Below are 27,879 nucleotides of genomic sequence, written 5' to 3' on the forward strand. Positions count from 1 at the left end.
CTATAAGGGGCTATATGTAAGAATTTGTATGTATTCATCGCATTTTATTGCCATTGTTTGAACACCTGGTAACAAAACTTAAAAAAAACGAGACCTTTCCCGACTTCCTAGGTTGGCCTTGGGACATTTTTGCGGGGAAAATCTAAAAGGATGTGACGGTTACATACACTCCCGAGAGCAGTGTTGTCAAGTCCATGGTTTTCCCGCGGGATTGGGCTACTTTTCCACTGTTTCTGCAGGTTGTTTTTCATGTCCACGGGTTGAATTGACTCAAATTAATGTGACATTTAGCCCCTGGAATGCAAATTTTACCGGGGAATCCCGCCAAAAACGCAAATTTGGAGGCCAAGTCAACACCTCAAATTCGTTGTTCTGCTCAAACCATTCCTGTACCATTTTTGCTTTGTGGCAGGATGAATTATCCTGCTGAAAGAGGCCACAGCCACCAGGGAATACCGTTTCCATGAAAGGGTGTACATGTTTCTGCAACAATGCTTAGGTAGGTGGTACGTGTCAAGGTAACATCCACATGGATGGCAGGACCCAAGGTTTCCCAGCAGAACATTGCCCAAAGCATCACACTGCCTCCACCAGCTTGCCTTCTTCCCATAATGCATCCTGGTGTCATGTGTTTCCCAGGTAAGTGACGCACATGCACCTGGCCATCCACGTGATGTAAAAGAAAACGTGATTCATCAGACCAAGCCACCTTCTTCCATTGCTCCATGGTCCAGTTCTGATGCTCACGTGCTCATGCACTGTGTATTCTGACACCTTTCTATCAGAACCAGCATTAACTTCTTGAGCAGTTTGAGCTACAGTAGCTCGTCTGTTGGATCGGACCACATGGGCCAGAATTCGCTCCCCACGTGCATCAATAAGCCTTGGCCACTCATGACCCTGTCGCCGGTTCACCACTGTTCCTTCCTTGAGCACTTTAATAGATACTGAGCACTGCAGACCGGGAACACCCCACAAGAGCTGCAGTTTTGGAGATGCTCTGACCCAGTCGTCTAGCCATCACAATTTGGCCCTTGTCAAACTCGCTCAAATCCTTACGCTTGCCCATTTTTCCTGCTTCTAACACATCAACTTTGAGGACAAAATGTTCATTTGCTGCCTAATATATCCACCCACTAACAGGTGCCGTGATGAAGAGATCATCAGTGATATTCACTTCACCTGTCAGTGCTCATAATGTTATGCCTGATCGGTGTATACACACACACAAACACTCACACATATATATCCCCTATATTTTTACGTGATTAAAATGTGTGCTTGGATAAACAACATCTTTGATACATTTCCCCACATGTTCAGAAGGAAGTAAATTGTCAACATTTATCATGTTTTATTTTTTTTTAAATGTTGAAAATTTAGCTGGAGACGTCCCAAAATTAAAATGAAGCACTCTAGGTCTGAAGATCTGATCAACTCGACAACATGTAATGATTATTTCATAGGTTTATTTCATAACACACTCAAGAGCAAAACAAGTTTGAGTTTTAAAAAATTACACTTAAAATAATTTAGAATACTTTAAAATAAATATTAAATATTATTACAAATTGTGGATATAGAAAAACATTAATACTTAGAAAAAAAAATTCAATGTGAATTTTCAATTTCCACATTAATATCGTCACATAGTGCAAAAAACAAGATCTGCAGGAGTCTAACAGCTGCCTGTACATCAAATCTTGCAAGGTTTGGAACGATGAATAAATCCAGATTATAAACTGTACTTGGTACATACTCTCTGGAAATATTTAGGAAATCAAATTTGATTCTTAACTCCGGATCTGTTGTTTGTCCTCCAGCGCGAAGTTTGTCAATCGGCTACTTGACACCTGGCACATATCCACCAGCTTACTATCCTCATAATCCGTGCTAATAAACCATCCAGGATATTTAACGGATTCAAAAGTGTTATTAGCCACACCGGTCTCTCTCCTGAAGAACAGGAGGTTTTCATGTGGGTCACCAGCTTTAATGGTTTTTAGGTTTCCAGTGATCTCCTGAAATAATAAAAAGGGGATTAGATCCTTATTTTAGAATGTGGGAGAAAACAATTGGTAGAAGGTTGTAGAACTTGATTGTGGTGAACAAACCTCCAAGACCAGGTGAGGGGAAGAATCATTGGTACAAGCAAGATAGAGATTGCTATTGGAAATGCTCAGACACACAGGCTGGGATGCATTCGGTTTGACACTCGGGGATACATACGTGGACAGACTGAATCGAACTGAAAAAACAAAAAGTATAGGTTAAGAGAGAAACGTCAAAGGATATTTCTGAAGTCATGTGTTTAAATGTGAATGCACATGTTCTATATAGAACTTCTCAGAATGCGGTTCTTAGAACCTTTTAGGAGTTTCCATCATTTTATGGATTCAGATTTAACTTATCTTTAATTTTAATTACATTTTTATTAATTTAGCAGCTCATAAACATACTTTATCACTAGAAATAAATTGTATTGACCCATCAAACATGAAAGTATTATGCAATCGCGAAGACTCCTCTCCTTATATAGAACCTTTTTAGCATAAATTGAGTCAAGAACCTCATTGAACCCATTTGAGATTTACCTTTGAAATCGCTGTTTCCGCCTCTCAGCGTCACAGCCATCAAACGAGGAGATGCGCTGCTTTTCACCAGAGTCTTCTTCAACTGATCACAAATGTTGCACTGCAAGGTTATGCTGGATTTATCGTAAGACGATGTAGCCTCAACCGCTTCCATACGATGCTCTGTGGAAGTAACAAGACATTAGTGAACGTCAACAACAACAACAACAACAACAACAAGCAAATGCTTAAACTGTTTGGTTGTCAAATTCCTTTTTAGTTCAAGTTGATACTCAAGTCAAGTCACATATTTATTTCTAAAGTGCTTTATACAATATTACGCACATGACATGCAAGAAAAAAAAAGTTAATTGTGTGCACGATTTACTATTTAGTTCCCTCAATTTGATAAATCATGTGGACGATTTACCATTTTGGTCCCTTTAATTTGCTTAATTGCAAGAAAGATTTACTTTTTCGTTTAATCGCAATAAACAGACATGCAAACACTTTGGCTGAATCTATAGTAAGCGAAAAGCAGGATGTGACACAAGGAGTATGTTTGAATTTGAAGTACTGATAAAACAGTACCCGGATGACCTACTATTTCTGGTGAGAATTAGTCAGCAAAAAAAAATATTAAAAAATCCAATACAAAAAAAAATTGTAAAAACTGTTCATCATTTTTGTTGTTCATAGGAGTATGTGAATAATGGCGATGAAAAATAACCAGAATTCTTAGAGAATAATCAGAGTGAAGGTTTGCTCGTGTCACAAAAACATCTTACTCTGATAATTATTGGAAAAATCCCATTTTCGGTGCACATGCAAACATAGTCGATGATGCAAACTATTAGACAAATTCAAATTTTGCTCTAAAGCTGCTTGAAAGATAATAGTCATGATTCAGCTCGAGTCAGTTCCGTTTTGGTTCATTGGTTCAACAATTCTATAATTATCCTTTAGTTTGGTATTGCAATTTCATAACATTATTGTGGTTTTGCTGGACAAACTAGGTCATATGGTAACTGAACACAGTAGCTGGTTTGTTGTGGCCAACCAGCACTAATCATCTTGACCGAGGTGGTGTTCCAGATCCACCTGACAGTCGATGTACAATCAAACCACCAGAAGCTAGTTTTAGCTGCATAAAAGTTTGCTAGTGGTACCTTGGATCACATTCTCCATGATGATGTCGAGCACCTCTTCTTCACCAAACTCTGAAGACTTTGGTTTGACGTGCTTCATCCTCTTCAGAGCAATGAAGATGTTTACCACTTGCTTCATGCTAGAAGGATGCTTCGACATTACCAGTTTGATGCCTTCATGCACGTTGCATCGGCAGCTCTGGAGAAATTAATTTTAGAGTTATGTTTTAGATGATCTAATATGAATTAGACCACATCTATAAGCAAATTTAAAAGCAACCCACCATGGCTGGTTGATCCGAGCAGTCCATCTCATCAGAATCAGCACTGTCAGAGTAAAATGCACTGTCTGTCTCAGATGCACTGTTTAAGAAACAAGTCAAATATATAATCAGAAGAGTTTTAGGCAAACTATAATACAAACAATATAAGCACAAATAATATAAAACCGTTTGATCTGGTAATACTTACTCATCATAAGTCAAGGTTATCATTTCATGTAGGTCGCATGCCATCGTTCTAAGATAAAGCATAAAAATGTTTAATTACTGACAAAATGATTAAAAACAGGACTTAAAAGACGCCATTGCACGCCACATACCTGTCGATCAGTTGAGTTCCTTCTCTGGAATTAGTGAGCTGGTTTAATGGTTGCTTCTCTTCTGAGAGTCTTTGGTTTAATGTCTTAGTGACAGCTGAAGACTGCTTTTATATCCTCCTCCCAGAGCCGTTCCTCTTAGAGTGGGAATTTCCCAAATGAGGAAGTTAAGTTTTCCCCACATAACGGACCGGTCCTCAGGTGTGTTTTACAGAGGCAAATCGCTTTGGCTTTTGTTAAATGACTATCTAGACAGAAAACTATAAAACATAAATATTAATAATTTTCTCCTAAGAAAAAGAATTTCAGGAGGATGTTATGTCATGCTCAAGCTCACGTGCACTCATGATGACGTAATGATCATTATGTTGTCCGGAACTAATTTTTTTTTTTCTTTTTCAAAAAAGAGAAACCCTTCTATTATGATCCTGTTTTCATCTAATTAAAAGTCAGTTTGATATTTTTTGTTTTTATTATAAAAGGAAAAAAGAATTCAAAGTCTTACATTTGATTTGCAACAAAATGTTTGTTTAAAAACAACCCAAGTTGGGTTGGAAATGGACAAACCCAGCGGTTGGGTTAAATGTTTGCCCAAAGTGCTGGGCAGTTTTATTTATCCCAACTATTGTTTAAAAATGACTATATGGCTGGCTTAAAATGAGCCCAAAATAGGTTGGAAATTAAAAATCAGAGACATGATTACTAGAGGCAACAATAATAATCAAAAGATTAACATTTATTAATAAGCACTTGAATAAATGTTTATTGTTTAATTATTATTCATCATAAATGTTCATTTCCCACATACTTTGAGTTAATTTTAAACAAGCAATACAGTAATTTTCAAACAATAGTTGAGTTAAATAAAACTACCCAGCAGGTTGGGCAAACATTTAACCCAACTGTTTGTCCATTTTCAACCCAACATTTTTTAGAGTGAAGAAGCATTTTTATGTGACAAGAAAAAAAATAAAAAAAATAATATATTTTGTAATAACTACTAAGTAGTTATTACAAAATATATTAAAATATATTAAAAGTATTATATCAAGATAACATGTCAGGAAAGTTACTTACATTTAATTTTATAGGGATAAAAGTTATCTTGTAAAAACAAACTCTGTGATGAATTTATGTGAATATTTTATGGACTTTCTGGACTACTAAAATCCAACTGAACATGTCCCTCATCCAGAAACTCAGTTCATGTTGTCACACTGTATGGTGTAAGTTGTAATGAAAATCTTTCATTTACAGCAAAAAAAATAGTCTGAAACATAAAACAACAGTTGAAACTGCAAAACTTTAAAATACAAACACAATAAATCTTTGTTTTGTTGAGCAACAAAAATTTGTGTTTTTGTCACTTTTGTGGTCATTTGTTTCCTCAGAGACTTTTGCAATATGCAAAAAGTTTTAGTTTGGGGGGGGTGTCACAAAAAATTATCCTAATTTGCAACAGTCTTGAACTACGCATTCGGAACTAACATGTGAAAACAAGTACTTATGAAACTGAAAACATTACAGTTTCTAAGATAGTAATAACGTGTGACAACTTGCCCCAGTCTCCTCTCTGAATATGTGGCTGCTATCAGAATGAGAAAACGCTTTTACACTCATCTTTGAGGTTTACCGGTACTTAGATATTTAGAAAAGTATTAGTTTTACCTATTGTAACGTGACAGGACTCAGGCAGAAATCCATTTGCGAGCTTTATTATAAGTAAGCGTGGTCGCACAGGCAGGGTCTAAGCAGGGGCAAACAGGAACAGCAAGGGCTAGGCAGAATCATGGTCGGGATACAGGCGAAGGTCAGGACAGGCAGATATCATTCACAGGTCAGGAAACAATGCAAAGTCCAAAGGCTGGCAGCAGAGGATCATAAAGTACAAGTAACAGGTTTTCAGACAGGCAGACAATAAACACAGGGAAACGCTCGGAATTGAACACAAGGGTGAATCAAGACTTCGCCAAGAGGTGGTGTATGAATGAGTCTTAAATAGTCCAGATAATGTGTGAAGCTGTATGTGGCAACAGGTGATTGGTGAGGAGTGTGCATGTGAGGATTATGGGAAGTGTAGTCCGGAACTGACAGGATTCGTGACACCTACAATGTTGTTTTGCAAAAGTTTGAGCTTTAGTCCTCCATCCAGTTAACTGTTTGTGCTGTGAAGGCCAGTAAATCTCTTTTAGTTTGTAACTAACTCTGAATTCAGTTGCACCATTTTGTTCTTAAGGCAGAATGTATATAGTAGGTCGTACCCTAAGCTTTCTGTAAAGTCGAATAATATGGCGTGTACCCTACACTACTTAGTTCAAGTACATGCGTGCATGATTTTGTGCAAATATAAGTTGTAATTTTATGTATATCTTGTATAAATATATAGTATGAATTACCCTATATAGGATGTGTCCCATTGAGTTAATTAACCTTCTAGCAAAGCGCTTCAGTTTACCGGTGTTCATTCAGCGCACGCAGCTCAAATAATACTGTTATCAAAATGAGATTATTTGAGAAAAAAAAAAAAATCAAGATCCTTATTATTAATCAAACTATGTGTTGATGAAAATAATACTAGAACAATATAAGAGCTAGGTATTAAAAATAATGCATTCATTTTCTAAAAGAAATATTAAAGTTTTAATATTACTGTGTAGTAACGTAAAACATTTTAATGACTTAATCATTGCTGTTTGAGCTGCGCACGCTGAAGCTGAAGAGAATAAAAAAAAAAACTGAAAGTTAATTAACTCAACGGAAAACATCCTATATAAAATAATCCAGATATTAATACAAAATAAAAATAATATTACAACTAGTATTTGCACAAAATCACGCACGGATGAACTTGAAGTAACGTCATTGAAACACCAAAACACAACAAATAAGCCCAAATAATTCACAACGTTATTTTACAAGTATATACGATTATAATATCATGTAGGCCTATAAGAAGAAGACAGTCCCAATCATATGTTGTCTTACTTTTAAAGTGCTCGATCATCAGCTCTGTGGGTTATTTACCTCAACGAAACAAATCCTTTATGAGAATAATCAGATATACTTAATAAAATTATTACAAGTTTTATCAGAACAAAATGACGCGAATGCACAAGTGAAGTTTGAACAGGTTATGTAATCAATGTTTAACTCAGTCGACGCGCTCACCACAACAACACGCTGAAACAACATCACAGAGAATTCACAACATTTTATTACAGTCGTGTTTTCGTTATAATGTTATGTAAATTACAGTCCCAGCAGTTATTAATGTTGTGTTGCGGTTTGGCTGCCAGTGATGTGGTCCCTTCTGACTGAAGCCAATAATTCTGCCGATCTAACTACTTTGGGATCAAATAAATGTGTAGTTCTGACGACTGTTGAAACGGCTAACAGCACCACATATCCCAGATATATTGTAAACTTGTTGTGAACCTTCTGAGAGCGTTTCTTTGGCCTTCCTCTGGTAGTTGTGGCTGCTGTCACCATAGGCTTTAACAGGGCGCGCAGCTGTGACCGGTCCCAAATATGGCGGCGATAGAATACAGTGACGTCACATGAAACCCATGTATACTTATGAACTTATTTTTATGTGAATAACACTCTGAAACTGTATTTGAAATGAGTGAATATCAATAAATACCATTACAGAGAAAAAAAAAAAAAAAACATTAAAAAAAAGATATTTATTTATGACACTGACCAATGCACACAGTGCGGTATTGCCAAAACCAGCCCAATTGCTATTCAAAACTGACCCAATCATGGCCAAAACTAGCCTAATAATGTTTTGGGGGGTCGATTCAACTCACAGATCAGAGTTTCCAGGTTTGTACAACAAAACCTGCCCAAAACTAGCCCAATCACATTTCTGGGGGGTCTCCCGGTTAAAATCGTGTTCCGGGAGGTAAAATTTGTGTTTGAAGTTGAGAAGTATGGGTTCAGTGGAGTCTTTTATCCACCTGTTTCCGCGGGGCGCTACTGTAAAAGAGAACGTGGGTACAACTTCCGGTGAGGCGGCGGAAATAGCATACCAATGGTATTTTGTGTTCTAATTAGCGAAGAGGCTAAGTGTTTTTTGGATCATTGTTTACTTGGTAAAGTTGCAAATCTTTATGAGAGATGTCGTTACGGTGCTCAGGGACAACATCTCAGTTTACTACATTAATATCACAATACAATAAACAGTTTTCGTGCCCTTAATTGCTCTTTACTTTACTACCTTTCACAAAAGTGCTGCTGCATGACTAGAGCATCCTGACCCTGCAATACATGAACAACCCGCTGTCTGTACTTCACCCGTCACTGATGCTAGCACAAAAGCCTTATGATGTTATTGACTCCTAATGTGTCGTGCGTGCCAGAGCCAGTCGCGTTTCCACAGTATGCGATGCTAAAAGGCTACACACGTTTATGGAAAATATCAGACTGCTTTAGGAATGAAGACAATTCTTATGTGATTATAATCGTGTAACGTTATTTATTTGGTTTAATGTTTTATCTGTCTCTTCCCTGTGCCTGTTGATTCCTGACAAATGCATATCTTTCACAGATTCATCTCATGAGCTCCCTCTTATGGGATCAGATTCCCGCCAATAGTATTGCGGTCACGGATCAAAAAATAATACCACATGTATAACACATGTAAAAATATATAGCACAAACTTAAAAAAAATAATGCAAAATGATCGGAATGGCAAAGAACATGGTCACGGATCAAAATATAATAAGCGTAAATCGAAAAATCAAAAGCACATTTAAAAAAATAACAAGCATGAATCAAAACTTTAAACACATTAAAAATGATATTGCACAAATCTTAAACTTGTGTTTATGCGTTCTTAAAAGTTGTTTTCCTTGCTTTTATTACTCTTTTCTTTCTGCTCTCTTTACATTTTCTGCTTATATTTTGCTCTTTTGTGCGCTTGTGCAGTTTTTCTCTTTGCTCTTCTTTCTACGTTCTGCTCTTGCTTTTCCAAATGTTGCAGTTCGAGTTTCATGTAAATTAGGCTGGGCTTAAGCGCCACCATTGGTCCACTAGTTCTAGATTGACAGCTCCTCCTCTAGCCAATCAATCGAAGGGAGGGAGATGACATCACTTCAATGCGACTCATGGCTACTGATGCTCACACTCATACAGGAGAAGATAACAGTTTAATCTGAAACTTTACACGGACTTTCAATCTGTAAAGTTATCTGAACTATGGACAAATAATTCCTCTTTTTGAGATACTCTTTTTATTGTGCAGTCTACTTATGATTGTTAATCTTTATGTTCATAATATATGGTATTTGGTGTTAAAATATTACTTGACTCATGGTGCTAATATGCTAAGGCTACTGTAGCTAATATATTTCTTAATTGTTGTTAATAGATCATAGGTAAATTAATTCTAAGACTGAATGTATCATCTCTGCATTGACTACGATAGTGTTACAGAGAAGATAGTTACAGAAACCAGGTGGATTTGATATGCAGTGATTTATTCACACATTTATTGTGTTTAATTACATAACTACATAATTGCACAATACTATAAGATTAATGTTTTAAATAAAAACAAAATTACAGATACAGATATGTAGGTGGCGGAGAGTTCATTCAAACTTCTCGTTCAAATCAGGAATTCATTAATGAAACACTGCTGTGTTGCTCAGAGACGAGCAAAGCTGTTCTGCTGTGACTTTGTTTGATACTCCTTTCATTAAAATAGTGCAAAAACACATTCAAAATTAACTTATATAATAGCTATATTGATTTATACAACAGCTCAATAAACATTTGCAATTGCTCTAATATTGGGGAAAACACTGATGTGAAGGCTGTTGCTTAACTTTATAATTTTATAATCTCAGTGTTAAAATGTGATCAAATTCATAAACCAACACCCGTGTCAATGACATACTGTACATGGAAGACAAAATCTATAAATCTGTTTACAGGAAAACAATACATGACAAAATATGCACAGTTTACTATTACGAGCAACATACAATGATCTAAACCAGTGGTTCCCAAACTTTTCAGAGTGGAGTACCCCCTGAGACACTTACCATCCTTCTGCGTACCCCCTCTCTTCCACTTAGATTGTAAATTTTCCATTAAGGGACAATATTTGCCCCCTAAATTGACTTTCTAGTGCAGTTTTTGATCTTTATGAATACCTTTACAACAATAATAATGTTTTAAATTAAAAAAATGTTCAATAGAGAAATATGCAATGCTAAAAATGTGAAAAGTGATTATTTTAAATACTAAAACCGCCAGTAGATGGCGGTAAGTCACTGTCTTAATGCCTGAGTCATCGAGTCATTCATTCAAAGAAGCAAGTGGCTGTATTTATGAATGAATCATGACTTTCACGAACAATTCATTCAAAGTTGCAGATTCGTTCTCGAAGCACTGCTGTGTTGTAATCCTGCTGTTGTTTTCGTTGCAAAATAGAGCAAATACTGACAATACTGTGAAGAATAACACTTAATATTACCCCTTTGTTTGTTGAACTGTTGTGTGGATATTTGGATTTGCATTCTTGCTCATATAATATTATCAACATTAAAAACAAGAACTCACAAAAGGTAGGCTATGTTTTGTATCAAGAGTTTGAATCTTAAATTGATATTTAAGCCCGAGAGACAACAAGCAAGCATATTATTATTAATATTATTGTATGAATACTAAAAATATCTAACAGTAACATAACAGGTATAGACGAGCCAGGCACACATAAGAGTGATGTTGTGAGGCTGCTGCATGGTGGACGCTGCGTTTCACGGTGCCAAGTCCAGTTGTAGGTGCATTAAAGATTAATATAACAATGATAGATCGTCAGACAGGCACAACTGTGACAGGTTGTCGTTAGGATGGTAAATTTAACAATAAAAGATTGTCCAGGTAGAAGTAGCCTATATACCGGTGACAGGTCGAGTTGCAGGTACATATGTATGAAGGTACATATGTACATATGTTATTGTCACGATCACCGTCTGTTTCTGTCAGTTCCTGGACTACATTACCCACAATCCTCCCTGCCAGTCACATGTTCACTCCACACCAATCACCTGTCGCCACATACAGCCATGCACACACTCCTCACTAATCACCACACCCAGCTGCAGTACATTAACAGGACTATAAAGGACTCACACCACCAGTTTGCGAAGTCTTGATTCCTTGTGACAATTCTGAGCGTTTCCTTGTTTTCTGTCTGCCTGTGATTGATCTTGCCTGTTCCTGTTTTTGACCCGTTGCTGCCTGTCCTGACCCTTGCCTGGTATACTGTTCTGTGAATGATAACTGCCTGTCCTGACCATTGCCTGCACCCTGATTACGATTCTGCCTGTCCCTTGCTGTTCTCGTCTGCTCCTGATTGACCCTGCCTGTACGACATTCTTAATAAAGCTTGCATTTGGATCTTACCATGACTCCCGCTTCGTTACAGAAGACTTCGCCGCCACCAAGATCCAGCAGCTTTCCCGGAGGATCTCATTACGGTATGGACATTAATCTATTGCTATTGTGGAGTTCGCAAGGCACGCGATCGTTGGAGGAATATGTGCAGGAGTATCTAAACATTGCTTACCTCTCTGATCTTCCGGACTGTGCACTGATTGACTTTTTTGTGATGGCGTCAACCAACCTCTCCAGAATAAATTAAGTCGAGAGGGACCACGTTCATCACTTAGCAGCTTTATGGACTATGCATTGTTGACTGTTGGCTCTCCATTTACTGTGGGTGCCGCGGAGGAATGCGACACCATGGTGAGTCCCGTAATGGCCGCCGCGCCAGGTAACACGCACAAGATGGCGGCTACCATCACAACAGCAACAGTTCACGTCTCCGCTGATCGCCCAGAGTCACGTCACGTCTCCGCTGATCGCCCAGAGGCACGTCACGTCTCCGCTGATCGCCCAGAGGCACGTCACGTCTCCGCTGATCGCCCAGAGCAACGTCACGCCTTCGCTGATCGCCCAGAGCAACGTCACGCCTTCGCTGATCGCCCAGAGCAACGTCACGCCTTCGCTGATCGCCCAGAGCAACGTCACGCCTTCGCTGATCGCCCAGAGCAACGTCACGCCTTCGCTGAACGCCCAGAGCAACGTCACGCCTTCGCTGATCGCCCAGAGCAACGTCACGCCTTCGCTGATCGCCCAGAGCAACGTCACGTTGCCGCTGATCGCCCAGAGCAATGTCACGTCTGTAGATCAGTCCGGGAGCGGAGAGGGTTGCGTTCCAGTGTGGCTGATCCTCCACTGACTACGGTCCGAGCAGCTTGCATCCCCAAGTCCTCGCCGGACGCTTCGCTCTCAAGCCAGCCGGACGCTTCGCTCTCAAGCCAGCCGGACGCTTCGCTCTCAAGCCAGCCGGACGCTTCGCTCTCAAGCCAGCCGGACGCTTCGCTCTCAAGTCAGCCGGACGCTTCGCTCTCAAGTCAGCCGGACGCTTCGCTCTCAAGTCAGCCGGACGCTTCGCTCTCAAGTCAGCCGGACGCTTCGCTCTCAAGTCAGCCGGACGCTTCGCTCTCAAGTCAGCCGGACGCTTCGCTCTCAAGTCAGCCGGACGCTGCGCTCTCAAGTCAGCCGGACGCTGCGCTCTCAAGTCAGCCGGACGCTGCGCTCTCAAGTCAGCCGGACGCTGCGCTCTCAAGTCAGCCGGACGCTTCGCTCTCAAGTGCGCCTGTTTCAACGCTCTCAAGTGCGCCTGTTTCAACGCTCTCAAGTGCGCCTGTTTCAACGCTCTCAAGTGCGCCTGTTTCAACGCTCTCAAGTGCGCCTGTTTCAACGCTCTCAAATTTGTTGGTTGATATGGACTCCAGTGCCCTGGACGCGATGGACAAGATGGCCGCCCCTGCAGTGTCAGTGAACAAAGGGGCCGTTCCTGCCGTTGAGTCCGCTCCAGCCAGTGAATCCACTCCAGAGTCCACTCCAGTTCTGCATGCTCTCCCTATCGGTCCGGTGATGGCCAAGAGGGCTGTACTCACGTTTTATGTTTTGTCGTTCTTGCGAGCCTGGAGGATGCACTCAGAGCAGCCCGAGCCCGCTGCCGTCCCGGAGCAGCCCGAGCCCGCTGCCGTCCCGGAGCAGCCCGAGCCCGCTGCCGTCCCCGAGCAGCCCGAGCCCGCTGCCGTCACCGAACTGCCCGCTCTGCCTGATACAGCCATGGAGGCCGTCACCGAACTGCCCGCTCTGCCTGATACGGCCACAGAGCAGCCTTGGTCGGCCTTGCCACCACCGCCTGGACCATTTGCTCTACCACTGCCGCTCAGGCCATATGCCCTGCTGGCGCCACCCGAGCTCCTTACCCATGAACCCGCCAATGCCTCCCTTGATTTCCCCAAGAACTTTTTGGGGGGGGGCAGTATACCTAGGGGTGGGGAGCTGGTGGGTGGGGACCCTGCCCAGCCACTGCTGTCAGGGCCATTTATGGACTCATTGCTGCGGTTGCCCAAGCCACCTGACCTGCCGTGGTTGCCCAAGCCACCTGACCTGCCGTGGTTGCCCAAGCCACCTGACCTGCCGTGGTTGCCCAAGCCACCTGACCTGCCGTGGTTGCCCAAGCCACCTGACCTGCCGTGGTTGCCCGAGCCACCTGACCTGCCGTGGTTGCCCGAGCCACCTGACCTGCCGTGGTTGCCCAAGCCACCTGACCTGCCGTGGTTGCCCAAGCCACCTGACCTGCCGTGGTTGCCCAAGCCACCTGACCTGCCGTGGTTGCCCGAGCCACCTGACCTGACGTGGCCGCCCGAGCCACCCGACCTACCGTGGCTGCCCAAGCCATCTGACCCGCCATGGCTTCCTGACCCGCCGTGGCCGCCCGAGGCTCCTGACCCGCCGTGGCCTCCCGAGGCTCCTGACCCGCCGTGGCCTCCCGAGGCTCCTGACCCGCCGTGGCCTCCAGAGTCCCCTGACCCGCCGTGGCCTCCCGAGGCCCCTGGCCCGCCGTGGCTGCTTGAGTTCCTGGACCTGCCCTGGAGACCACCATACCCGCCTGCACATCCAGTATCTCCTGCCTGTAGGTCTCCAGGGCACCCACCCCCCCTCCCCAGTTGTGCCATCTACGGCGCGAGGACGCGCCTTCCGGGAGGGGGACATTATGTCACGATCACCGTCTGTTTCTGTCAGTTCCTGGACTACATTACCCACAATCCTCCCTGCCAGTCACATGTTCACTCCACACCAATCACCTGTCGCCACATACAGCCATGCACACACTCCTCACTAATCACCACACCCAGCTGCAGTACATTAACAGGACTATAAAGGACTCACACCACCAGTTTGCGAAGTCTTGATTCCTTGTGACAATTCTGAGCGTTTCCTTGTTTTCTGTCTGCCTGTGATTGATCTTGCCTGTTCCTGTTTTTGACCCGTTGCTGCCTGTCCTGACCCTTGCCTGGTATACTGTTCTGTGAATGATAACTGCCTGTCCTGACCATTGCCTGCACCCTGATTACGATTCTGCCTGTCCCTTGCTGTTCTCGTCTGCTCCTGATTGACCCTGCCTGTACGACATTCTTAATAAAGCTTGCATTTGGATCTTACCATGACTCCCGCTTTGTTACAGTTATAATGTATATATATGCATTATAACAGTGTCCTGCAACAGAAAGAGTTTACCACAGCTCGGAAATTGCCAGCTGTGATGGTTATCTTCTCCTGTATGAGTGTGAGCATCAGTAGCCATGAGTCGCATTGAAGTGATGTCATCTCCCTCCCTTCGATTGATTGGCTAGAGGAGGAGCTGTCAATCTAGAACTAGTGGACCAATGGTGGCGCTTAAGCCCAGCCTAATTTACATGAAACTCGAACTGCAACATTTGGAAAAGCAAGAGCAGAACGTAGAAAGAAGAGCAAAGAGAAAAACTGCACAAGCGCACAAAAGAGCAAAATATAAGCAGAAAATGTAAAGAGAGCAGAAAGAAAAGAGTAATAAAAGCAAGGAAAACAACTTTTAAGAACGCATAAACACAAGTTTAAGATTTGTGCAATATCATTTTTAATGTGTTTAAAGTTTTGATTCATGCTTGTTATTTTTTTAAATGTGCTTTTGATTTTTCGATTTACGATTATTATATTTTGATCCGTGACCATGTTCTTTGCCATTCCGATCATTTTGCATTATTTTTTTTAAGTTTGTGCTATATATTTTTACATGTGTTTTTAATTTTGTGATTCACGTTTATTATTTTTTGATCCGTGACTGCAATACAATTGGCGGGAATCTGACCCCATACCCTCTGTTGCTCTGGCTGAAAGGATCAGGATAGATAGACGGAGAGATCGCGCAAACATCTTCGGATAGCAATCAGCATAATTTAGAGGAAAATAAATTTAGAAAGTCTCAGAAAAGTGACGTAAACATAGGGTATGTTATCAATATATTTCTAAATGTGTAAGCCTTTGGATTTAAAAGCTTTAGTGGAGTTGTTTTTTGCATTCTTGTGATCGCAAATAAATGGAAGCATGCGTAACTAAATAGGTCTGTGTTTTCTTTTTATGTCAGTATAAATATCAGTTAGATTTAGCATGATTGATGTGCACTCCTGACAAAAATTAATACATTACTATTACTGTAACATTTTTTATTGTAAAACATTGTTCAAATATTGATGCCGGAATCTTAAATCTTTAAGTAAAAAACAAACGTTGGCAAGTTTGGATCGTTAAATCTTGAATCACTGTCAACTGTTGAATGAATGAGTTAATTAAAAGCTTGTGGATAAGCTTTTAATTAACTATTTGATTTGCCTGTTTGTGCTGATGATATTGTACAGTATTTTTATTTGTTATTTTTATTGTAAAGCACTTTGTGACTCCTCCTTGTCTGTGATAAGTGCTATATAAATAAACTTTACTTACTTATTTACTTTTATTGTCCTCATTCACTGGGGTCCAAAGCTTTTGCATGTTTCTACAAATTATATAATCTGCATAAGAGTGTAAGTGAAAAGTTGAACTGAAACATTTACAATCTGACTTTTAGTACAAATGAGTTCACAAGATTAATGCCACACATTTCTGACTAAAGGTATTAATCATTTTCTGTGTTCCAATGCGCGTTCTTTCTTTTTCTTCCACTTCGCTCCATTTAGCGTAGTGTTGGGTAAGTGACTAAGTAATTAAGTTATTAATTACTAGCTACAAATGATATCTTCAACAGTCTAATTAGATTACTGTACTAATTATTCTCTCTAAAACATTACTTGCATTACTTATTACTAATTACTTTCTAAATCCCATGTCAAGCTTGATCAGTTGAACAATACTAAGACAGATATAAAACGACTATTATAATTATTTCAAATAAATAATATAGTTATTTAAACAAAAACAAAGTATTTAAACATAGTTTACATTAAAAACATACATACTATCATTAGAGGTTAATTTTGATGTTAAATCCAATATTGGATAGTATTTAAGGTAATTACATCAGACGTAACTGTATTTAAATTACATAAAAATAAAAGTAATCCCTTACTTTACTTTTTCAAGTGAAAAGTAATTAAAGTACATTATTTAGTAATGCATTACACCTAAAACTGGTCTACTGCACATTTGACCATGAGGGCGGATGGACGCGTTCAGCGCACATGCATTTTCGATGCTTGCGCATGCGCTGTGGTCCGCACGAATACAAAAATCAGACTGACAGAACAGGGACAGTGTGCTGATAATGAACAATACGTAGACAGAATGCATTTTAAGATGATCCTTTTATTTAAAGACATAAAAATACAAAACACATTTTTTGTGCTCCTAAATAACTGCACACAGATGAAACAATGGCAAAGAAATATTAGCGTTAGCGCTTAAAGCCGGCATTAACCGGATGGTGCAGGTTCTTTTTTTGAGTGTGATGTATATCCAGGTGAAATGGCTTCCTGAACAAGAAAAATGTAGGGTGGTCCATGGGGAATTGATTGGATGGTTGTGGTTTTCTATTGGTCGATCTCATGGGAGTGACAGGATGCCCCGCCCTTGTGCCAGTAAACGTCATCAGAGAAGAGAAGAGATGTCACTGCAAGAGGGAGGGGAAGATATTTTGATTAAAGATTATGAGGGCACATGAATTAAAAAGTTTACATGGATGAATCATAGGATGAATCATTAACATGTAGGCCCAACCCCCAGATTTCTTATCGATTTATTCTCACGTTGATTTGTTACACTGACGCATGCTGCGCGGTAAAATGCAACAGCTGTTTTTATGAGTGTTTCAAAATTATTTTCTAAATGTCTAAACTGTTATAGATGATTTTATTATTATTAATTTAATGAATTCATCATGTAAAAAAGAAAAAAAAGAAAAAAGAAATTAATGAATGAATGAAATACATTTTAACAGTTACTGGTGGCCCCTATAGAGGACCCCTCATTTTTAGATGGTCCCCCAAACATAAAATTCTGGCTACGCTACTGGTAAATACTGCAATATTCCATGACAAATTCTCAATTGTGATTTCATGCTGACTTTAGGCCTACTAGTAAGATCTCTACAATAGACTTTAACAATAAAGACACGTGATTTTCATTGAGGTCAGAATACAGAAAAAGTTCTAGATTAATTAATGACCTATTCTCCAGTGACAGAATATCCACAATTGGGTTATTAGGAAAATATGTTATTCAAAAAGTGAGATTTTTTTTTTTATTTTTTTTTTTTACAGGCAATCCCCATTTACTTACACTGGAGTGTCCACAGCAGAGTTTCTGTGCTTATGCAACTTCCTCAATCCAAAGGTTCTGTAACAGTGCTTATAGACCAATAAAACAATGAAATGAACTGCATTTACTTTACACTGAGGACAACACTCATCTGCTCATAAAAGGTGTGTTAGTATGAGATAATGACTTAATGTGCATTAATTTGCTAATCAGAGAGCAGTGACACAATAAATCAGAATTTGTAGGAGGAAAATCACAGGAAATTGTGAAAGAAACAACAGACAAACACCAGTCCCCGCCTGTTTTACCCTGTCTATCCAGTTTGCATTGGACTTGTGTGGACTTCCATGACTCAATCTATGCGTGCCGTTGAAGTATAAGCGGAAGCATAACCTGTGTTGCATCATTAGATATAGGCTAATACAGCATTCAACCAGTTACATGCTTCTAAATTGGTGTGTGAAGAAAGAAAGAGGGATAAAATAACATTGTTAGAATAAGCTATAATATTTCATATAAATGTTACTGTTGAAATGCTGCTATTCAAAAGTTTGGAGTCAGGAAGATTTTTAATACAAATTTTTTTTTTTTAAAGAAATGAAAACTTTTGTTCAGCAAGGATGCCTTCAATTAAACAAAAGTGACAGTAAAGATATTTATGATGTTACAAAAGATTTCTGTTTTTTAATAAACTTTCTATTCATCAATGAATCCTTGAATCATGGTTACCACAACAATATTAAGCAGCACAACTGTTTTCAACATTGATAATAATCAGAAATGTTTCTCAAATCATCATTTTAGAATGATTTCTGAGAATCATGTGACACTGAAGACTGGAGGATAATGCAGCTTTGATCACAGGAATAAATTACATTTTAATAAATATTTTCAGTTGTAATAATATTTCACATTACAGTTTTTACTGTATTTTTGATCAAATAAATGCAGCAGTAGTCAACTTTTGAACAGTATAGGCTATATTCATACACATGCACTGCACTTTATCTCAGAATAGGAGAACGACCATATATGTACTTCCAGTCTTCTGTCATTCGTGTGCTGGCAAAAGGAAGTGGCATTGGTCATAAGGTTGTAAAAAAACAAAACAAACAAACAAACAAACAACAACAACAACAACAAAAAAACAGCCACACCACAATCATAGATAAATAATGAATAATAACGCATGATGCTTACAGATTAAATAATAATTCATAAAAAAGTATTAAATGTTTTCACACAATTATTATTTATTATTTTAAATATTTTGATGCTTTGACTTACTGTAACAATACTGTAACAAATCATGCTTAATGTTACAGATGTACAGTAACTCATCTCGACAATGTCAGAAACAGAAGCACCACAACCACAAATGAGCAACATATGTAGTGGGTTTTTAAGCAAGTTCTTTGGAATTGTAACTTACTTGAATTACGTTTGAATTCTAGTTCTCATAAACATCACAAGACATAAGCAGTTATTTTTCTAACAAATAAATTACACAATTACACTGAATTGAAAGCACCATGCACAATAACAGTCACCGCAGTAAGCATTTGGACAATTAAATAACACTTTAAAATGTCTGAAAATCATTGCATTAGATCAGTTGTGTGCAGGGCCGCATTAACTTTACCTCTTGAGGGGCCCTTCATCCACCAGAACTATTACCTACATTCACTCAATCTTCTTAATCACAAAGTGAAAGTTATCAGCCTTTTATTTTGCATGAATAAATGCCATTACCAAAACATCCGAATCTATAGGTCTGTTATAAAATATAAATATCACTGCATGAACTACATATTGGCACATAGTCTTAACTATTTGTACAGGCTACTCATTTCGAAAGGCTGCATCCTCCGGAGGTCGCATTTGAAGGCTGTATACGTCATTGAGGCCGAGAAATTTAAGAAAAACAACCGTTGGATTGCAAAGTAAGAAAGGAAACACAGCATTTTGCACCTCACGGGGAATCACCATCAATTTTATATTATGGTTACTTTTCTTAAATAAGACATCCTTATGTGATGATGTTTGATTGTTGTCATTTAAGAAAGCCACTAGATGGCACTGTGTTAAGTTATGTGTGGAGTACCACATAAAGAAAGAAACCTTACACATGTTAAAAGGAAAGAAATAAAAGACAGACATGTTGTGACTGCACGGAAGACTCTTTATTACACTGCCAAACAAAACATTGTACCAGGAGTCAAATCAAGAAAAGAACAGCCTTTTGTGAAAGCAACATAATGGATACCTTGGATGGAACATAATTTGAAGCTCACGGGAAATATTGACAGCAACTGGCGCAGTTTCAAGCATGACAGCCATCGGGATGGACACAAAGCCAGAAGCACATTAGGTTGCTTTACTACTTACGATTGCTGGTCCACAGGCTATTGAAGTGTATAATACATTTGTCTTTGATGAGAATGAAGACAAAAACAAGCTTGATGATGTGTTAGCCCAATTTACTGCTCACTGTTCACCCAGAAAGAACGAAACTTATGAAAGAAATGTATTTCGTTCACGTGTGCAGCAACAGCAAGAAACGTTTGATAACTTCCTGACTGACCTCAGACACAAAGAAAAGACATGAAATTTTGACCAGCTAAATGAATCAATGATAAGAGATCAAATTGTCTTTGGCATCAGTGATGCAAAGGTCAGACAACATTTGTTGAGAGAAACAGAGCTCACTTTGCAAGAGGCAATTAAAATTTGACAAGCCAGCGAACTTGTTCAACTTCATGTGAAAACGTTTGGAGAGATGATGCCAAAGACTGCGTCTTCAAATGCAGGTGCCACAATCGGTGCAGTTAGCCTATCTTTCAAAGGAAAGCGACGCATGTCCAGAGCTGTAAAACAGAAGGATGGAGCTTATAGTTGCAAACGATGTGGTACCGAACATCTGCTTGTGTCCAGCTTTCGGAAACAAGTAAAAATAATTTCGCAAAACAGTGTTTTTCTAAAGGAAAAGCGAGACAAAAAGAGTGATCTGTCAAGATGATAGAAGAAACTGACCTGGTGCGTTTCCCAAAAGCATCGTTAGCCAACTAACTTCGCAAGTTCCGTCGTTACTTAGTTCAACGATTTGGTGCTTCCCGAAACCATCGTTCAAACGAACATTCGCAAACTGCATCGCAAACTTGTGTGGTTGGAACGACAGCTCTCGAGCTTTCTTGTTTTTATGACATGTGGACTTAATAAATCATCTTGAGCAAAATAAGCAAGCTGACATTAAGTACAATGTATATCTTTCATTTCGAATATATACAAATGTCATATATATTTTAGTTTGTCAAGAGATTTAAAGCACCCTGCTAGTTGACAAAGCATGTGAGAGCTTGATTCTTGTCAAAAGGGTGTACCACATCAACCATGACAACTCAGTGGATGACATAATGCTGAGTTTTGCAGATGTTTTCAAAAGGATTTGGTGTCTTACCTTATGTTTACAAGATCCAGCTGAAAGAAATCACACAACCTGTGGTGCATTCTGCACAACGAGTTCCAGCACCTCTCAAGGATCGTCTAAAGAAAGAATTAGGCAGGATGACCACATTAGGAGTAATCAAAAGAGTTGAAGAGCCAACAGACTGGGTGAACTCCATGGTGTGTGTGAAGATTTAAGAGTGTGCATGGATCCAAAAGATCTGAACGACAACATAAAGCGTGAGCACTATCAAATACCAAAGCGCGAAGAAATAATGAATGAAATGTCAGGTGCTAAATATTTCACAAAGCTTGATGCCTCTGGCAAATACGTCTGGACGAGGACAGCTCAAAGTACCTCCAACACTTCATTTGGTAGATATTCGTTTCTCAGACTACCATTTGGAATTTTCTCGGCGTCAGAAAAATTCCACAGAGCGACGGAAAACATCATTGAAGGACTTGAAGGAGTCAGAGCATACATTGATGAAAACATCATGCCCAGGCCCGGATTGGCTAATCGGGAGCACCGGGAGAATTCCCGGTGGGCTGGTCTGTTTTTTTGGCCATGAGGGCCGGTGTTGTCATGGCACTGAAAATGTACTAAGCTGAGTACCCTTTTCCTTAAAACCAGTCAGTGGCGGATTTATGGGCAACGGACCAGGGGTGCGTTTCCCGGAAGCATCGTTGGTGAGCCATGGTCGTAAGTCCCATTGAACTCTATTGGTAACGATGGAACTTGCGACCGTAGTTCGCTTCGGGAAACACGCCCCAGGGCGGCATCTTGCTGGGGGCGGCACAGGGCACCCGAGCAAGGAAAAAAAAAACGAATGTGCGCTCGGGTTTTTACCGTTCATTTTCACGTAACATCAATGATATCATTTTTAACCTTGTGGGTCAGTTAACCAGGTCGGGAGGGACTCGGGAGTGTGTGCCCGGAGAAGAACTCTCACTCAAAAGTATCCGAGAAGATGGGATGAGGCAACCCGATCTCACGGCAATTCGTACGTATTTTACGAGGTGGCTAAATCGTATGAATTCATACGACCTCACTCGTACTAATTCATACGTTTTTTGCTAAATCGTATGTATTTTACGAGTTGACAAATTCGTATGAATTCATACGAATTACCTACCCCAAACCCCGCCCATAAACCTAACCGTCACTGGGGTTTAGACAAATCGTACGAATTCGCACGAGTGAGGTCGTATGAATTTATACGAAATAGCCACCTCGTAGAATAAGTACGAATTGGTCGTGAGATAGCGTTGGATGAGGTGATATCTGTAGGGAGAGCGGGACAAGTTCTAAATCAACACTACATTATAGTAAGGAAAATGGTCTAAGCCACCGGAGGCCGATTTAGGTTGCCTAAATAAAAAAAGGAAGAGGGGAAACATGCAAAAGATAAAAGGCATGTATGCAGCCATTTCTCATATCGTAATAGTAGGCAAATAATAAAATATAGGGCCTCTCATTTATGTTATGCTATGTTTCTTGCTAATATGCTACACATTGGGAAAAAAGTATTCATTTTTCTATCCTACTAGCTTACATAACCAGACAGTAAAATGTGATTTTTGTAACATAATGTAAGTTTTTTACACAAATGTGATATCACTCACTTTAATATTTTTACTGTAAAGTACATTTTGGGGGATTTATGGTAGTTTTTGTTATTTATTTGCCTCAATTTGTAATAATTGTATATAGTAAGTATATATATTTATATAAAATAGGAAAATGTTTATGTTAAAACCACTTTAAAAAAGATCAACATTTCTCAATTTCATTCAAAGTGATAGACATGAAAAATGTGCCTGGGTTTAGTGGACGATTGCTGCCATCTACTGGAAAGTAAACACTTAAAACTTTTTTTCAAATAACTTAAAATAAAATAAATTAAAATGATTTTTTAACTACAGTCACTAGATGGCTAAATAACTAATCAATAGTTTACATTATAAAATCATTATTACACAATAAAAAATGACTATATCAAATTTGAGCATTTTTGCACTGAATTGGAAATAATATTTTTAAAAAAATACAATTAATTACAAGGCCGTAGAGAAAAGTGCACAATTTGCAGACTTATATACTGAGGTTTTAATTACATTATTTTAATATAGTCAGTCGGGAATTACAGTGGGCGGTCTAAGGCATGAAACTCCAGGGCTGAAAATGAGTCCCACTCCGGCCCTGATCATGCCTACGAGAACTCCTATAAAAGACAACAGACTTTGTGTGGACAGATGAGCATGAAGCTGAATGGCAGCAGTAGACATAAGCATTGACTTCTGCACCCATATTGCAGCTCTTTGATCCAACTAAGAAAACCAAAGTGTCTACAGATGCCTCCAAGAATGGTCTTGGTGCAGTTTTATTGCAAGCTGATGATGATATCTGGAAACCAGTAGCGTATGCAAGCAGATCCATGACTGATTCTGAGTGACGATATGCACAAATTGAGAAAGAGTGCTTAGGATTAGTCTTTGGGCTGGAGAAATATCATATGGTCTTCCCACCTTCACTGCAGAAACTGATCATCGTCCACTAATTGCAATAGTAAAAAAGAATCTGAATGAAATGACACCAAGGATTCAAAGACTAATGATGAAATTGCAGAGGTACGATTTCGATTTGGTGTATACGCCTGGCAAATACTTAGTGCTGGCAGATACCCTCTCACGAGCACCCATAAGAAGCAGTGAGAGTACAACAGAAGGAGATGTTGAGATTCATGTGAACATGGTACGTACTGCATTTCCTGTGTCAGATGCAAAGTCAAAGCAAATAGCAGAGGGAACCAGAAAAGACACTGAAGCTGTCATTAGCCGCTTTTCCACTGTCGGGCCAGTGTGAGCCAGGGCTAACAGCGTGCCGGGCTGGGCCTATGGCCACAGACCTTAGGCACCGAGGCCAAAATCAAATTGCGTCTCCACTGCCGGTCCGCTAGCTCCGCAGTGCTGATCTAAAAACTGCCCTTAAACACACCTCTCTTGATCAAACGTCACACAACCCAACCCATTTCAACGTGTAGACCATCACCTGACTACGATTAGCTCCGCCTTTCTCCTCGACCGTGCCTCAAGCCCCAGCTGGCTCGCTTTGGACCAAGGGTTTCGGTGGGCCGAAAAACCTGTGCCTTTGGCACCGAGGAAGCACCGAAGAGGCACGATCAAGCCCCGGAAGTGACAGTGGAAACGCGACCGGCCCTGGCACGCACTAGCACGCCTGCCTTTGGCCCGGCAGTGGAAACGCGGCTATTGACAACATGGATGGCTGACGGGTTCATCTCCAAAATACAATGACATCAGAGATGATCTATGTGTTGTGGATTGAATTCTCCTAAAACAAAACAGAATCGTCAATCCACAAAGCTTGAGACAAGACATACTACACAGAATTCATGAAGGTCATCTTGGTGTAGAAAAATGTAAGAGGAGAGTGAGAGACACAGTCTTCTGGCCTAAATTAACAAAGACATCGAAAATCTGGTGAGACAATGTGACGCGTGTCAGAAATCCAGAAAAAGCAAATCAAAAAGCCAATGATAATTCAGAACTTACCGACATCACCCTGGGAGAAGGTTGGAATGGATCTCTTCCATCTGAAAGGCAATAATTATCTAGTGGTGATCGACTACTACTCAAATTACCCTGAATTGGCTTTACTATCTAGCATGTCTACAAAGTGCGTAATTAAACATGCAAAATCAATTTTTGCAAGACATGGCATAGCACAGACTGTCATCAGTGACAATGGCCCATGCTTCAGCAGCAAAGAGTGGCAAGAGTTTTCAGTGCAATATGACTTCAAGCATGTCACTTCTAGTCCAGAGTATGCTCAGTCAAATGGCAAGGCTGAGAAAGGTGTTCATATTCTCAAGCAACTTCTGAAAAAGGCTGCTGACAGGAAGTCTGATCCATACCTTGCTTTGCTCAACTACAGAACCTCTCCATTAGAGTGTGGTATGGCCCCAGCTGAGATGCTGATGAATCGGAAATTTCGCACCACACTGCCATCTTGTTCAAAACAAAAAGGGCATGTGAAAATGAAGCAGAAACTCAAGCATTTGAAAGAAAAACAAAAGTTCTACTCTGACAGGTCTGGAAAACTTCTGCAACCACTGGTGATGGATGATGTCAGAATCAGAAGTGATGAGAACTGGAGCAAAAAAGCTACAGTTATGCAAACCAATGCTTGCTTCACTTCCTGTCTCGTGAGATACCTTCCTCAGATTGATTTTTGAAGGAAGCATAGATGTATCCTTAGCTGCCTTTGATATCCCACAATCCTGTGCTTTCCATTCTGTGACAGTTGAGCTTAGAAAAATAAAGATGGCATCCGAAAGTTGCGTTTGCTGCTCAGTTTGTGTATAAATGTACGATTTTGACCGACATATTTCAATTTTGATAACATTTCTATCGAGAAATTACTACTGTAGTAATTAAATATTTGTTTAGTTCTCACCAAAGCTCGCGCTATATTGCTGTAGATCATTAAACTGTTACGCTGCCTCAGAAGTCTGTCCGAAATCAGTTTCGCGAGATGCCTTCATGTACAAACGCTGCCGTACAAGTCATTCTCTTATATCAGACAGCGAGGCAGCAAGACAGCTACCTAGGTTTTCGGACGCAGCCTGTGATTTGCTTGCTGCAAGATACGAAGCGTCTTGATGCACTTCACGTGCAGGACCGCACATGTATTCAAAGCAAAGCGAAGTTAAAGGGACAGTCATCACATAGTAAAATGCGGTTATATTTTTTCTGGCATCACCGGGGCCCTCCCTCAGCCCGGGGCCCTGAGCCCTGGGCTTAAGCCCAGGCAAGCCCATGCATTAATGCGGCCCAGGTTGTGTGCATCTGCTCAAATGACGCAGGATCTTTCCTCTGAACTATCTTCACTGACATTCAGAGGTGCAGTGTCACTTTACTGTACATGTCCAGAATTGAGATTGCATTTTCATTTACGCTCTTCAGTGATTACCTAATTACCTATAAGGGGCTATATGTAAGAATTTGTATGTATTCATCGCATTTTATTGCCATTGTTTGAACACCTGGTAACAAAACTTAAAAAAAACGAGACCTTTCCCGACTTCCTAGGTTGGCCTTGGGACATTTTTGCGGGGAAAATCTAAAAGGATGTGACGGTTACATACACTCCCGAGAGCAGTGTTGTCAAGTCCATGGTTTTCCCGCGGGATTGGGCTACTTTTCCACTGTTTCTGCAGGTTGTTTTTCATGTCCACGGGTTGAATTGACTCAAATTAATGTGACATTTAGCCCCTGGAATGCAAATTTTACCGGGGAATCCCGCCAAAAACGCAAATTTGGAGGCCAAGTCAACACCTCAAATTCGTTGTTCTGCTCAAACCATTCCTGTACCATTTTTGCTTTGTGGCAGGATGAATTATCCTGCTGAAAGAGGCCACAGCCACCAGGGAATACCGTTTCCATGAAAGGGTGTACATGTTTCTGCAACAATGCTTAGGTAGGTGGTACGTGTCAAGGTAACATCCACATGGATGGCAGGACCCAAGGTTTCCCAGCAGAACATTGCCCAAAGCATCACACTGCCTCCACCAGCTTGCCTTCTTCCCATAATGCATCCTGGTGTCATGTGTTTCCCAGGTAAGTGACGCACATGCACCTGGCCATCCACGTGATGTAAAAGAAAACGTGATTCATCAGACCAAGCCACCTTCTTCCATTGCTCCATGGTCCAGTTCTGATGCTCACGTGCTCATGCACTGTGTATTCTGACACCTTTCTATCAGAACCAGCATTAACTTCTTGAGCAGTTTGAGCTACAGTAGCTCGTCTGTTGGATCGGACCACATGGGCCAGAATTCGCTCCCCACGTGCATCAATAAGCCTTGGCCACTCATGACCCTGTCGCCGGTTCACCACTGTTCCTTCCTTGAGCACTTTAATAGATACTGAGCACTGCAGACCGGGAACACCCCACAAGAGCTGCAGTTTTGGAGATGCTCTGACCCAGTCGTCTAGCCATCACAATTTGGCCCTTGTCAAACTCGCTCAAATCCTTACGCTTGCCCATTTTTCCTGCTTCTAACACATCAACTTTGAGGACAAAATGTTCATTTGCTGCCTAATATATCCACCCACTAACAGGTGCCGTGATGAAGAGATCATCAGTGATATTCACTTCACCTGTCAGTGCTCATAATGTTATGCCTGATCGGTGTATACACACACACAAACACTCACACATATATATCCCCTATATTTTTACGTGATTAAAATGTGTGCTTGGATAAACAACATCTTTGATACATTTCCCCACATGTTCAGAAGGAAGTAAATTGTCAACATTTATCATGTTTTTTTTTTTAATTGTTGAAAATTTAGCTGGAGACGTCCCAAAATTAAAATGAAGCACTCTAGGTCTGAAGATCTGATCAACTCGACAACATG

The 27,879-nt window shown here is 40.3% G+C and overlaps 1 protein-coding gene and 1 long non-coding RNA gene across 2 annotated transcripts; both read right to left on the reverse strand.

The window, feature by feature from the left end:
- Positions 1–1,449: 1,449 nt before the first annotated feature.
- On the reverse strand, positions 1,450–4,384 carry LOC137029422 (interleukin-1 beta-like). Its single transcript, XM_067399021.1, has 7 exons — positions 4,323–4,384; positions 4,193–4,240; positions 4,006–4,084; positions 3,743–3,920; positions 2,595–2,756; positions 2,115–2,248; positions 1,450–2,021 (listed from the first exon to the last, which is right to left on the reverse strand). Exons 2-7 carry the CDS (start codon positions 4,234–4,236, stop codon positions 1,794–1,796), a joined length of 825 nt encoding a protein of 274 aa, XP_067255122.1. The 5' UTR covers positions 4,237–4,240; positions 4,323–4,384; the 3' UTR covers positions 1,450–1,793.
- A 12,820-nt stretch (positions 4,385–17,204) lies between these two features.
- LOC137028981 (uncharacterized) lies at positions 17,205–21,657 on the reverse strand. Its single transcript, XR_010896241.1, has 3 exons — positions 21,446–21,657; positions 18,010–18,077; positions 17,205–17,341 (listed from the first exon to the last, which is right to left on the reverse strand). It is a non-coding gene; the product is annotated as an uncharacterized lncRNA (long non-coding RNA).
- Positions 21,658–27,879: the final 6,222 nt, after the last annotated feature.

The sequence above is a fragment of the Chanodichthys erythropterus genome, chromosome 10 (genome assembly GCF_024489055.1).
Source record: "Chanodichthys erythropterus isolate Z2021 chromosome 10, ASM2448905v1, whole genome shotgun sequence".
NCBI classification, from domain to species: domain Eukaryota; kingdom Metazoa; phylum Chordata; class Actinopteri; order Cypriniformes; family Xenocyprididae; genus Chanodichthys; species Chanodichthys erythropterus.